General features: G+C 31.7%; 2 protein-coding genes across 3 annotated transcripts; both read left to right on the top strand.

Annotated features, from left to right (window-relative positions):
* Positions 1–2,373: 2,373 nt before the first annotated feature.
* LOC101502483 (3-isopropylmalate dehydrogenase 2, chloroplastic-like) lies at positions 2,374–6,576 on the top strand. The gene is made up of 11 exons (XM_004486574.4): positions 2,374–2,727; positions 2,806–2,935; positions 3,020–3,131; positions 3,715–3,790; positions 3,970–4,058; positions 4,362–4,448; positions 4,889–5,005; positions 5,095–5,202; positions 5,612–5,665; positions 5,743–5,895; positions 6,169–6,576. The coding sequence occupies exons 1-11, from the start codon at positions 2,511–2,513 to the stop codon at positions 6,247–6,249; spliced, it is 1,224 nt and encodes a 407-aa protein (XP_004486631.1). The 5' UTR covers positions 2,374–2,510; the 3' UTR covers positions 6,250–6,576.
* A 1,061-nt stretch (positions 6,577–7,637) lies between these two features.
* On the top strand, positions 7,638–12,116 carry LOC101502168 (BRAP2 RING ZnF UBP domain-containing protein 2). 2 transcript variants are annotated; one of them, XM_012714728.3, is made up of 11 exons: positions 7,638–7,910; positions 8,016–8,240; positions 9,062–9,176; positions 9,611–9,708; positions 9,963–10,069; positions 10,194–10,440; positions 10,536–10,589; positions 10,688–10,831; positions 10,999–11,063; positions 11,321–11,349; positions 11,521–12,116. In XM_012714728.3, the coding sequence occupies exons 1-11, from the start codon at positions 7,749–7,751 to the stop codon at positions 11,523–11,525; spliced, it is 1,251 nt and encodes a 416-aa protein (XP_012570182.1). In that variant the 5' UTR covers positions 7,638–7,748; the 3' UTR covers positions 11,526–12,116. The 2 variants fall into 2 exon arrangements, with proteins under 2 accessions (XP_012570182.1, XP_004486630.1); XM_004486573.4 differs by having other exon boundaries at positions 7,640–7,910; positions 11,321–11,375.
* Positions 12,117–13,511: the final 1,395 nt, after the last annotated feature.

The following is a 13,511-nucleotide window of genomic DNA, read 5'->3' on the forward strand; positions in this document are numbered from 1 at the left end:
CGCCCTCTATTTATATGGAAAATACCATGTTAAAAATTTACTTTTCTTTTTTCATCTACTTCATTCGAAACGTTTAATTATTCGAATCTGACCCTACCAAACATTCGAAATACAAAAGTAAGTAAAAATTCGAAACTTTCAAATATTCGAAACAGAATTTTACCAGAAATTCGAAAGTTTCTATGATGATGAAACTTTCGAAGTTCATTTTTCCCATAAATAATGAAACTTTCGAAACTTTCATTGAATATGAAACTTTTGAAATGCATAAAGTTTCGAACAATATGAAAGTTTTGAAATGCAAAACTTTCGAACATAATGAAACTTTCGAAAATTCAACTTTCGAAAGTTTGAAATTCAATGAAAGTTTCGAATTTTGAAAAATTAGTAATAAATTTAATTAATAAAAAATTTAATTAGTAATAATTTTCAAAATTAGTAATAAATTTATATTCCTAATTTGAAAAATTAGTAATAAATTTCAAAATTAGTAATAAATTGCTATTCCTAATTTGAAAAATTAGTAATAAATTTAGTAATAAATTTAATTAATAATTAAAAAAGTTGAAAAATTCGAAAGTTTCAAAGTTTTTGAAACTTTCGAAACTTGTTTGAAACTTTCGAAGAATATGTGTTTCGGAAGTTTCGGATTCATCGAAACTTTCAAAATTTTCTGAAATTTGTGTTTCGGAACTTTCAAATTCATCAAAAGTTCCGAAAGTTATAGCTTCGAAAGTTTCACATTCTTTCAAACTTTCAAAGGTTTCTAGAAAAGTTCATTTAATTCTGTTAATTTAGGTTTCGAATGTTTTGAATTTAACTAAAATTTCGAAATATAGAAAAATAAAAAACTCACTTTGAATAATTTCGAAAGTTTCAAACTTTTGAAAAGTCAAAAAGGGTAAGATAGTCAATATCAAAAATTGGGGGGAGGGGGGAGGGGGGGAGAGAGGTAAAAACCGGGGGGAGCGGAGGGGGCACAACACATTTCTCATAGAGCGTATGGACAAACACCATCAGTGTCATTGAATGAATATATAATTGATGACAATCAATTTATAAATATAAATTAAATAAACCCCTGCACCAAATGAGAAAACATCAACTTTATATTAAGATGATGAAATTACATACAAGCATAGACACAAAAAATATAGTAAATACATGTGAAAATTAATTATTTGTTTAAAAAGAGAGAAAATAAAATTAAATGAATGAGTTTTTTTTAAATGACCTTAAATCACTATGAAAATAAAAATAAATGACTTGATTATTTTTTATTGTTGTTCAACTTGTGAAAATGTATAGAAGAAAATAGTCAGTCAAGAGAAAAATGTATTTTAATAAAAAATAAAAAAAAGAGAGAGAGAAAAGAAAAATATGTCAGTTGATTTAAACTAAATCAATAATAAAATAAAAATAAAAATTAGTCAAAGTCAAATTTTATCACAAATAAATAATAATAATAATAATAATAATAATAATAATAATAATATTTTTCTATTCAAATATATTTTCATATTCCTCAATTAAAATATTGAACATTATATTTAAAAGAAAAATACTTAAAATTTACAACAATCTTTGCATATTTTAAAAAATTTATAAATAAAATTTTCTAGAATGACATTATCAAATGACATGGTCACAAGACCAATGCATACTACTTATATACACATAAGAAAAATAGTCTTTTTTAATAATAATAAAAGAAATTTGTTAATATTAAAAAAAGTTTAAATGTGATTTTGTTTCTTACAATTATAATTATTTATTTATTTATTTTGATCTCGTAAGTTTTTTTTGTTTGGTTTATATTCCTACAAATATAATTTTATTTTAAAATAGTATTTTTATCCAATTTCTATCATAAAAATTGCAAATATTTGTTTCTTCTTTTTTATATATTCGCTTAAATTTTATTTGCGTTGATTGATGAAAAACGTGAAATTGAAACTAGTGATCGGAAATTAATTCAAAACTTAAACCTATTATTTTTGTTATCAACGAATTAAATTAATTCAAAAAAATTAAAATTATAAAGATAAAAAATATATTTAAACTTAAAAAAATACATATTTAAATTTAAAAAAGTATTTGTTGATGTGTGCATCTAAAATCCATCTCATTTGATTTTGTAATCATACAGAAATAATTCACAATTGATTTTGTAATCATACAGAAATAATTCACAACTATATGAACGAGATTTAGACTCGTAAGACTTAATATACAATAAAACTATTGTATCCAAACTATGTGAAGTCTCGTTGAATTTTTTATCCAAAGTAATTATTGTGATAAAATAAAAAATGAAGCATGGACCCACAAATGATACATAATCTAACACTAGTATTCATTCATTCGCGTGAGAAAAAAAGGAACAACGAAAGAAAACAGAGAAGATATAGTACTAGTTTTTAGTTTACCCTTTTTCACTTGCACTGTGTTGTTGTGTGTCAAAGTTGTTGAAGACTTCTAGTACCAACCAAATCACAAAAAAAAAAAAAATGGCGTCTAGTGTTCAAGCGCAACTCCTTCAGACAAGACCCTTTCAGTTCCGCTCATCATCATCGGCGAGACCAACTTCCCTAAGGTGCATTTGTTCCGCCGCCGCCCCTTCTACCAAACGCTCCTACTCCATCACTCTCCTTCCCGGCGACGGCATAGGTCCCGAAGTCGTTTCCGTCGCTAAAGACGTTCTTCTCCTCGCCGGATCCCTCCACGGTACCTCTCTCTCTCAACATTGCATCCAAATTTCCCATTTTTTTTCAAATGGGTACTCACTTCTCTCTATATAATCAGGGATTAAACTTGATTTCCAAGAGAAGCTTTTGGGTGGAGCTGCACTTGATGCAACTGGAGTTCCTTTACCCGATGATACCCTTTCTGTTGCTAAACAATCTGATGCTGTTCTTCTTGGTGCTATTGGAGGGTGCTTTTCCTTCTTATCTTACATCACCAATTTCACTTTTTGTTAAGTTGCTTTGTGTAATCATTTTTGTTTGATTGATTAAAGGTATAAATGGGATAAAAACGAGAAGCATTTGAAGCCAGAGACAGGATTGCTTCAGCTACGTGAAGGGCTTCAAGTATTTGCAAATCTTAGACCGGCAAAGGTGTTCCCACAGGTAAAAATTTCATGGTACTGCATTATACCATTCATGTTGTTGCATTGAATGTGAATAGAGTTGTGGGGGGGAATTGTTGGGGATAGGCTTAGAGTCTGTTTGGATTGACTTATTTATTGATATAAGCACTTGTGAGACTGTTTGAAAGAGCTAGTAAATAAGTAGTTAATTGATAACCTTTTCTTCTTGTCATTCATTAGTTCGTTTAAGTTATTTTTATTTTTGTTATAGTTTGCTAAGAGATTTGGTAGTTATTCATCCTATATTCATTTGTTATCCTTTGTAAGATTTTGTTTAATCAATGAATGAGGTTATTTAGAAATATTCCCTTTTAATCATTCGATAATGTCGTATTTGAAGACGACTCTTAGATAGATTATAAGAAAATAGTTTGACTTTATTTTATCATTTGATATAGAAATAGCTTATACCAGCGCTTATGCTACAAACGTTTAAGTTTCTCCAAATTGGCCTTAAGGATATGGTAACAGAGTGGTCAGAGAGGTTTTTTTATTTCCTTACAAAGTTTTATTAGTTTTCTATCTGTATCTAGTGTGCTTTTGATTTGTATGTTCTTCTGTAGCTAGTGGACGCTTCAACTTTGAAGAGAGAGGTTGCCGAGGGGGTTGATCTCATGGTTGTAAGGGAACTAACTGGAGGTCTGTGGTGTTCTCATTCTGGTTTCAGTACATTGGATTATTTAAAGAAACCACAATGTCTCATATGATTCTAATATTTAAAATTTTGAATATTAACTCTTCATTCATTTCATTTGATTGTTAATATTGGAAGCTAATTCACCTAACTCAGTCTTGCTGCTGCTTTGTTTGTTATTCAGGTATCTATTTTGGAAAACCTAGAGGCTTTGGTACTAATGAACACGGCGACGAGATTGGTTTTAACACTGAGATTTACGCTGCACACGAGGTATCTTGCTATTACAAAATGGTATTGTGTGTTAAAAATTTATGATTTGGCCAAAAAGTTGTAATAGTTGGATCTGGGGTTCCCATACGATCATTATTCCCTTTTTTGTTTTTGATATTCTTTTAATGGAGTTAACATTGTCTAGGAGGAGGGATAAGAGAATGTACTAAATGCATATTTCACTGTTTTTCTTTTGCTCTTAAGGAGCTTTTACTTGCTTTCTTGATTTCTTTCTTGTCCATAACTATTTTCTATGTTATTTCCGTATGTATGATTGTCTGATTAGTGGCACTTATATACCAGGTTGATCGCATTGCTCGTGTTGCTTTTAATATAGCTCGGAAGCGTGGTGGGAAACTTTGCTCTGTTGACAAAGCCAATGTACTAGAGGTACTTATTGCTGGGTTAAGCTATATAACTTAATCTGGAATTTTGTGAAGTTGTCGTGATTATATTGATATCTGTACTGAAAAAGATACATAGCAGATTGCTTCCAAATGAGTCTGGCCTTGTTTGATGTACTCTGGGCTAATCTACATTTTCAAACATTAGAATTGAGCTACATGCCTTAAAGTGCTTAATCTTGAATTTGTGATGATTAAATCATGCTGCAAGGAGAATACCTCTTAGTTGTTTTTTTCCTTTTTGAGATTCTGTTTAGGTTGGGTGGTCCATATAGTAGACATCACAACACTCAGGCAAATTTTGTGTCACCAAGAAATGCAATTTTTTATAGACCTATTTTTATTAGAGTTTTTCTACTTGATACAAGATACTTTTTACAGATTTAGGTCCATGTACTGAATGCTAACTACATTTGAATTCACCAGGCATCCATGTTCTGGAGGAAAAGAGTTTTGGCATTAGCAGAAGAATACTCTGATGTTGAACTCTCACACATGTATGTTGATAATGCATCGATGCAACTAATTCGCTATCCTAAACAGGTTTGCTTATGGAATAAATTAATGTCACCCGTCTTTTAGTTTAGTTATGGCTATGCAAGTACTACAATATCTAACACTGAATTTTGCAGTTTGACACTATCGTAACAAACAACATTTTTGGCGATATATTATCTGACGAGGCTTCAATGATCACCGGAAGTATCGGGATGCTTCCTTCTGCCAGCCTTGGGGATTCGGTATGAAATGAATATTCATAATAATTATAATACAAATAATCAGCATGTTTCTCAAGTTTGCTCGCAAAACTCTGTGTTATGCTAGATCCATGTTATCCCTGTTTGGATAAAGAACTTAATTAAGTGCTTATATCATTAACACTTAACATATAGGTGTTTATATATAAACTATTCTATAACAAAAGGTAAAATTAAATGTTTTCATATAAACTAGAAGCTGTTTTTTTAACTTTTTTTAAGCTATCTTGGATAGCTCGTGAAAATAAGCTGAAAACAGTTTATGAACATGTTCTAAGTTGTTTTCATAAGCTCTCCCAAACAAACTCACAAGTACTTATACCAGTAGATAAACTCAAATAAGCGGATTCTAGATTTCACTTAAAAGTTTACTGAATTTTTATTGGATCAGGGACCAGGACTTTTCGAACCTATACATGGTTCTGCACCTGATATTGCCGGACAGGTTGGTTTCATCTACTTCTGTTTTTTATTTCCTTCAGGTAACGTGCTAACAACATCATTGTTATTATCGATATACAGGACAAGGCAAACCCATTTGCCACTGTTCTTAGTGCTGCCATGCTTTTGAGATATGGCCTTGGAGAAGAAAAGGTCGCTGACAGAATAGAGAGTGCAGTTCTGGAGACACTGAACAAGGGATTTCGAACTGCTGACATATATTCTGCTGGAACTGTAAGCATTTATCTCATTATCTTGATATTAGTGTTGCAAAATTATGTTTAATGTTTACAGGTTTTACACATGGTTGCCAGCTAGACTTGCTTCGATGGCGATACTCTTCTTGAAGAACCTATTCTTAAGTTTAAGAGTTCTATAAACAACTCATATAAGAGATGCTCTTAATAGTCAATAGTGAATAATGATTGTTCTCATAATGACTGAATTGAATAAGTATTGGTGTATTTATGTGATTAAACTTGATGTTTGGATTGCGTGTTAATGCAGAAGCTGGTAGGGTGTAAACAATTAGGCGAAGAGATACTGAAGTCGGTCGAATCTCACGTTCCAGCTGCTGCAGCAGTGTGATATTTTAAGACCAATTCAGCATTGAAGTCTGGCTGAACTATCCACACTCTTTGTCTTGGAGATCAACATGAGAGTCAAAGCTGAAAAAAACATCCTTAGTCTTTGAGAAATCTGGCTTTCATCTGCAGGATTATTACTAGTTAGTTAGTTCTCCTCATACCGCATGCAATAATAAATTAATAATGTAACAATGAAAGATGGAGGTCGAAATTTTAATGGCAATTCTGAAAAACTGAGCAACAATTATGAGGCTATGACAAATCCATGGGGAATGCAAACAATATGCCAAAATGGATATTCCAAATTTTATTTCAAATGTTTGTATGATTTGAAGTTGTCTTGCACAAGTATCTTCTCTAGTAAAAGAGTGTGCATATATGAATGCAAGTATAACCCTCCTTTTTTAAGTATGACTGAAAAAATGGCCATGGAAGCTAAATATAATAGCAACTCATAATCATTGCGTAATTAAACTGTCAGAGGTATTGCACGGAAATAATTTTCTTAAAAAGTAAGTGTATATTAAGTAAAAAAATCTTGAGTAATTTAATAATTTGAAGAAATTGTGCTCCTCTCTCTTAAGACTGAATATGTTTGAGAGTTTGTTTTTTTTTTTAGTTTAGAAGGGGAGGGGAGGACTTTTTTAACTAAAGAGGAGAGGATTTTAAGGAGTTCTCTTTTTAATACAAAATTCTCTTAATTTTGAGAAATTCAAACCATATTGGAGGGTTTAAATAATTTTTATGTTAATATTTAACAAATCATTTATAAAATTGTTCTCTCAAATAAAGTGAAAGATGTTTCTTTATATCATTTTTTTCCTTGCTCTCTATTTGTCTTCAAGCTCTAAATTTGGGAGTTCGGAGGAAAAGAGTTTTAAGGATAATAAAACAAGTACAACAAAAAAAGACAAAGGTAAATAATTTTGACCCTACATGGCATCTTATTTTTCTTCATTTAACTAAATCCCTCAATTATTGAGAAACTAAAAAATGCCATCACTTTCTAAGTTTTAGCTCAATTATTAAAAATATAGGATCACACAATTCATAATTGTGTGAGTTAGTTATTGTGGAATTTATTTTTGTTTCGAATAGTAGTTGGATAAAAAATAAATTTAATCTATAATAAAATAAAAATATAATTTATATAAATCAACAATATAGAATAATTTTATAGATATTCATATGTTTTAACTGTTTACACACATATTTAAATGTGATTTTTTCTCCTCTTTTGTAACAATAAATATGATACTTTTTTGGGTAGAGAATTTAAATATGATTAAAAGGATGTATAAAATCCTTCAAATAAAAGGATGTATAAAATAAAACTATTTATAGAACAAAAAAAAAAAAACAATTAGTATTGATTAAAGTCATAAATAACAGTTAAAAGTATTGCTTAATTTGATGAGAAATTGAGAAGGAAAGGTTTAAGGCACTTGGTAAATCATCATAATCGTATTTGAGCAAAGAAGCGAATTCAGCGTGTTTGCGATGTGGAGTTCGAGCAGAGTCTCCGAGGCCGAAGAGGAGAAGCAGAGTGAATCTTGTTCCTTCTCAACTTCTCTCTTCAATTTCTCTTCCGGCAACCCTAGAATCGAAGAAACTCGCGGCCTCATGCACGTCTTCCCCGAAGACACTCCTTCTTCTCTTCCGGTATGCTATAACTTATCTCTCTTCCTCATTTTCGCGATTTTCAATTCGATCTTCTTTTTCTTATATTGAATTTGCATTTTTCAATTTCCAATTTGTGTGAGTTAGGTTGGACGGAAACCGTTGGCGTGTGTTGTGGGAGTTCCTAATCACATGACTTATGCGGATTTCTGCCAATTCTGTGGTTCGTTTATTCATCATATTCTTGAGATGCGTATTGTGAGGATGGATTTTATGGAAGATCGTTACAGTGTTTTAATTCGATTCGATCAACAACACTCTACAGACGCTTTCTACAATCACTACAATGGTCGACGTTTCTCGTCTCTCGAGGTTTCAATTTATTCAATTCATGCACAAAATCGCGTTTCTTTGTTTTCTATTTAGGCTTAATTGTAGTTTTATTATTTTAAAATAAAACAATTTTAGTCTCTCTTAGATTCTTTTATTAAAAAACTATGATGTGATGTATTTTAAACAATGTGACACATGATTCGATGATGTTGAATGATTAACATCAATGAAATTGCAATAAAACCTCTAAAAGCATCAATTTCAACTTCTGAAATTATTCATTTTTGTAACTTAATTAGTAAAATATAAATAACTAATGCATCTAGATACTTCTACATCATGAGATTATATGTCACGTCATTTAAAATATGTTAAATCACTATTTTTTAGTTAAAAAATTTGAAGGAGTGACCAAATCTGTCAGATTTTAAAATAAGAAGCCCGATTTGTTAAATTTGTGAAAATAGGGGGTCCCAAACTGCAATTAAGTCTAGCCTTCTATTTATTAATGTCGTTTTGGGATAAAAGCTTAATTAAGTGCTTATAGGTTACTACTCTGAAATGAAATATAAGTAAAAAAAATATCTGAAAAGTTGTCTTCATTTTTAACAAGATATACCAACTTTTAAGATACTATTTTTGTTTATTTTTCATTATGGAGTAAGTCTTTATCATATACATGCGTATATGCTTATGTATAAGCTAAATTCTATTACAAAAAATAAAGTAAAACTGTTTTCACAAGCTATCTTGGAGAACTTATGAAGATAAGCTAAAAGCAACTTATAGACATATCATAGGCTGGTTCCAAAAGCTCTCTCAAACAAACCCTAATTTTGTTGTTTTAATTTGATGTATAGGATGAGATGTGCCGAGTTGTTTTCACGTTAGATGTGCAGTACACTGGGTCAATTGAACATGCACAACCATCCAATGCTACTTCAACTGAACAACCTACATGTCCAGTTTGCCTTGGTACATTACATATCCATGTATAGCTTACCTTCTAACGTATTTGAGTTTATAGATGCAACTAAGAAAGAGACCATAGATGTATATATGAAGATGTTAAATAAGAGAGCTTATGAAAAATTGAAATGTAGAATCTAATTTCAAATTATATGAGAATATGTTGATTAAAAAATTCATTGTCATTGCATTTTTAAAAAAAATATTCCTGCAAGTGTTGTTGGAGTTTTTTTTTCCCCCAAACTTGTTCTTAATGTAGTATTCACATATGTTTAATTTCTATTTTAGATATACTTTGTTGTTGTTGTTGTTTGTTAGCGTTTCTATTTGTCTTGCAAGTATGGAACAGTCTGAATTAAACAATTTAGTGGCATATGCTAAATGTTTAAATAGGAAGTTTTAAATTTTTGTGAGTCTCTTTTGTGTTTGTTATTTTGCAGAGCGATTAGATCAAGATACGAGTGGAATTCTTACAACCATATGCAATCATTCTTTCCATTCTTCCTGTATTTCAAAATGGGCAGATTCTTCTTGTCCTGTACGTCGCTCCACGCCTTTGTCATTTGCATTTATGCACGAGAAGATGTTATTACTTATAGGATATGTCCGAGAGCAGAAGCAACTGTGTGAGCTGCTCTGGGGTTTGGGGGTGTCTCTACAAATTGAATGTTTTCATGTTTATAATTAATTTCAGCTGGGATTTCATGATTAGTTTGACAGCAAGTGTTACCGTTAGAATTGCTCTATTAGTTAATTACATATTCAGTACTAGTTCCCTGCTTATATTTTCAGGTATGCCGCTATTGCCAACAGCAAGCTGAAAAATCTATATGTTTCGTTTGTCAAACCACTGAGAACCTTTGGATATGTGTTATATGTGGGTTTGTTGGCTGTGGGAGGTGAGAGATTTTTTGTCCCTCAACCCTTTCTTTTATTGCATTTATTCCTTCCCTTTCCATTTTTAAATGTTTTTGGTTTCAACCATATGTACCTTCTGCAATTCTCAAGATCATTTTGATTCAGATATAAAGGAGGGCATGCCATAATACACTGGAAAGAGACACAACATTGCTATTCCTTAGAAGTGGAAACTAAGCGTGTTTGGGATTATGTAGGAGACAACTACGTTCATAGACTTATTCAGTCCAAAACTGATGGGAAGTTAGTTGAGCTGAACGCTCACTGTGTGCACGAAGACAGTGGATGTGGAAGTTGCAGTTGTGGAGATAATGTCATGAGAGAGGCTATGCTTAATAGTAAAGTCGAAGCTGTAATGTTGCAAGATTAATTTAATAATTTTCTCAAATCTTAGTTTGATGCATCTATATAATGTTATTATATTAATGTATTCATTTTCTTCTACAGATTGTCAATGAGTACAATGAATTGCTTGCTACTCAACTTGAAAACCAAAAATTAGTGAGTGTTTTCCACTTAATATTTGCAGTGAATGTGAATCTGCCAAAATTTCCTTCTGTCTTGTATAAACATTAAATTTTCAAACCTGTTAATTGTAGTATTTTGAATCCTTATTACAACAAGTAGAACAAGAAACTGAAAGAAAAATTTCCGTAGCTGCTCAGAAGGCTGTCAGTCTCAAACAGCAGAAGATTCAGTCCAAGATTGATAGGTGTAACAAAGAGAAGAAATTTCTGGATGAGGTAAGTTGTAAATCATGCTTTTGGAATCCCTTTTTCACAATAATATTATACACAAGTTATGTCTCAGTACAAAAAAATCATGTCATAGGATTTCGAGTTGTCTCATTAACATATCACAAAGACATGAAATCTTCTTGCCAATGTTTATATTGTGTTTATGCCTGCAGCTTAACGAAAATCTTTTGAAAAATGAGGAGATCTGGAAAGCCAAGATACTTGAGATCGAAGAGAGGTATGCTTTTATCCGTTCTCTATTGCTCATTGTCATTGGTGATGTGTTTGCTCTAATTAGATTTTATTTTCAAGATGTATTGTCCCATTAAACCAAATGTGAACAGTTGTTGCTTTAATGCTCGTTTTTCATTTTTAGGGATGTTTCTTTTCTCAACTTTGTAATTGTCATGCTGTAAATTCCCATGTCTTGAACTCAAATAATTGCAAATCTGGTCCAGATGTTTGCAAACTGATGGATGATGTACTTTTTTTCAGGGAGAAAAAGGCTTTAAGGCTTACTAATGGTAAGATAATGGCCCTAGAAAAACAGGTAAGACATACCGTTTCATTTTTTTTGTTAAATCTTGGATGGAGGGGTCTGTTTCAGAGAGCAGCAGGAGTTTGATTTTGGCAAACAATAATGTTCATGCATCAAATAATCAAACTACTGTTTGATTTATTCTCTAATTTTGCAGCTTAGTGATCTCATGGTTTGTCTTGAGGGCGGGGAGACGGTAGAACAGCTGCCAACGTTGTCAAATAATACAAATGGTGGAACCATCCCTAACATTTCAAAAGGATCGTCGTCAACTTGTAGCTCTTAGCTGCAAAGAAAAGCATGATAGAAAAATGAATCGTTTCTTAGACTTTGTTTAGAGTTTAAAGGGAAAGGGAAAGTGAAAGTGAAAGGAGACACGCCCCTGGCAGTTAGAGGGAACTTGAAAAATAAGTAAAGGGGATTTTTTTTTTTTCCAATCCCTTGTTTTGGAATGTGTTCCCATACAAACAAGGAAAGAGTTTATCACAGTTCTTACCCTTCTCCCTTTTCTGCTCTTAAACAAGTATTTTGCTTAGGTTGACCTGCACCACTGATATATTAACAAGTTTCCACCTATTTTTTTGTTAAGTATAAATTAATTTGTGATGTTTGTAAATAAATTCATAGAAAAATATGTGTATCATACACTACTATATATAAGCATCTGGCAGGCACTAAAGATATTCCAGTCGGAAAATCCCATCCTCTATGTATAATCTCTTGTTGCAATTAATGTTGAAAATGTCCGTGAAACATTTTAGTTGTAAAGAAGATACCAGTGAAGGTACTTCTAGTTCCACCAATATCAGGGTTGGTAGGAGTGGATAGACATTTGATCCCTGGGAAGATAATCTAAATTCTACACTTATGAGGCTTCTTGTAAACCGCTGCTTGGAACATCAAGCCAACATGACGTTACATGGCCCATGCAGACGATGATGTTTCGTACACCCCATCGTGTTCTATAGTTTATTTTTGTTCCTTATTCTCACGTCATCAAAAGTTTTGTAAAAATAATAAATATCAAATTACTTTTTAAATCTTAAACAAACCATTCTCAATTCCTTTTATATGATGATCATCGTCCAGATTAAAAATGACTTTAATCGAAGGTGCTGGTTATGACAAAGGAAAAGAATCTGTGATGTGGTTTCTCAATTGGGGTTGGGATGTCTCTTTCAAAAGATCACGCTGTTGATCAGTTGGTGGTAACAATGCAGTGGATTTGTCAAAAGACAATACATAACTATTGTTAGTGACTGAGATTGGCTTTTCTGCAGCATGTTGAGTTGAATGAAAGACATTGATGGATGAGTTCATTAGGTCAAATACTGAATTAATAACGGTCGCAGTGTTAAGATTAAGGGCAATTGTTGTTGCTGCTGCATTGATATCTTGAAGAACTCTTCATCGATGGTGTTGGTATGGCTCAAACATTCCGTGACTTCGTGATCCATTTCCTAGGAACGAATATTTTGTAACACGTAATTAATCACGTGGTGGTTTCATAAGTTAGTGAATAACTGCGTTCTCCAATTCAGATCTTGGCGAAGACTAAGAACTTTTTGGAAGAGAGATTAGATATGCATATTTGAGGATGATCTTATCTGGATCATATTGACCACTATAGTATAATTAAATTTAAAAATAATCAAATTAAGATTGAGTTGTACAAACTTGATATTCTTTTTAAAGTATAAAGTTTAATTTAAATTGTAGAACAAGACTCAATTCTACTATAAAATCCTTCAAGAAATTTACCATTTTCATCTCAAACTAGTTCACCGTATATTAGAACTATAAAATGAATTATATATAGTGATCTACGTAATAAACCCTCGTTTCAGTCCCTCAAGGTGACACACGGTATCACAATAATCTTTAAAATATATATATCATCAAATCTGTTTTGAAAGTCTTTCCATCTGCTACTACAAAGTATGCAACATGTTTTACCCATATTTCCGTAGAGAGAATGTTTGGGTATGGACAAACAAAGACTTTTTTGTCTAACTCCCTTTCAAACTCAATGAGGATATCAATCCTTGTCCTCAACTAATTTCTATTTGCCGTTAGTTTTAATGAGTTGCGATAGTTTTTGCTTTGCAAACGCTTATGTAGCAATGACAATTTACATATATTTCCCTA

The sequence above is a fragment of the Cicer arietinum genome, chromosome 1 (genome assembly GCF_000331145.2).
Source record: "Cicer arietinum cultivar CDC Frontier isolate Library 1 chromosome 1, Cicar.CDCFrontier_v2.0, whole genome shotgun sequence".
Taxonomy (NCBI): Eukaryota; Viridiplantae; Streptophyta; class Magnoliopsida; order Fabales; family Fabaceae; genus Cicer; species Cicer arietinum.

Excerpts from the sequence above, each read along its gene's own strand:
- LOC101502168 (XM_004486573.4), top strand. The coding sequence starts at position 7,749 with ATGTGGAGTTCGAGCAGAGTCTCCGAGGCCGAAGAGGAGAAGCAGAGT. Across the intron at positions 9,177-9,610 it reads TACATGTCCAGTTTGCCTTG|AGCGATTAGATCAAGATACG; the intron begins GTACATTACATA and ends GTTATTTTGCAG. Across the intron at positions 11,376-11,520 it reads TAATGGCCCTAGAAAAACAG|CTTAGTGATCTCATGGTTTG; the intron begins GTAAGACATACC and ends CTAATTTTGCAG.
- LOC101502483 (XM_004486574.4), top strand. The coding sequence starts at position 2,511 with ATGGCGTCTAGTGTTCAAGCGCAACTCCTTCAGACAAGACCCTTTCAG. Across the intron at positions 2,728-2,805 it reads CCTCGCCGGATCCCTCCACG|GGATTAAACTTGATTTCCAA; the intron begins GTACCTCTCTCT and ends CTATATAATCAG. Across the intron at positions 5,006-5,094 it reads TAATTCGCTATCCTAAACAG|TTTGACACTATCGTAACAAA; the intron begins GTTTGCTTATGG and ends TGAATTTTGCAG.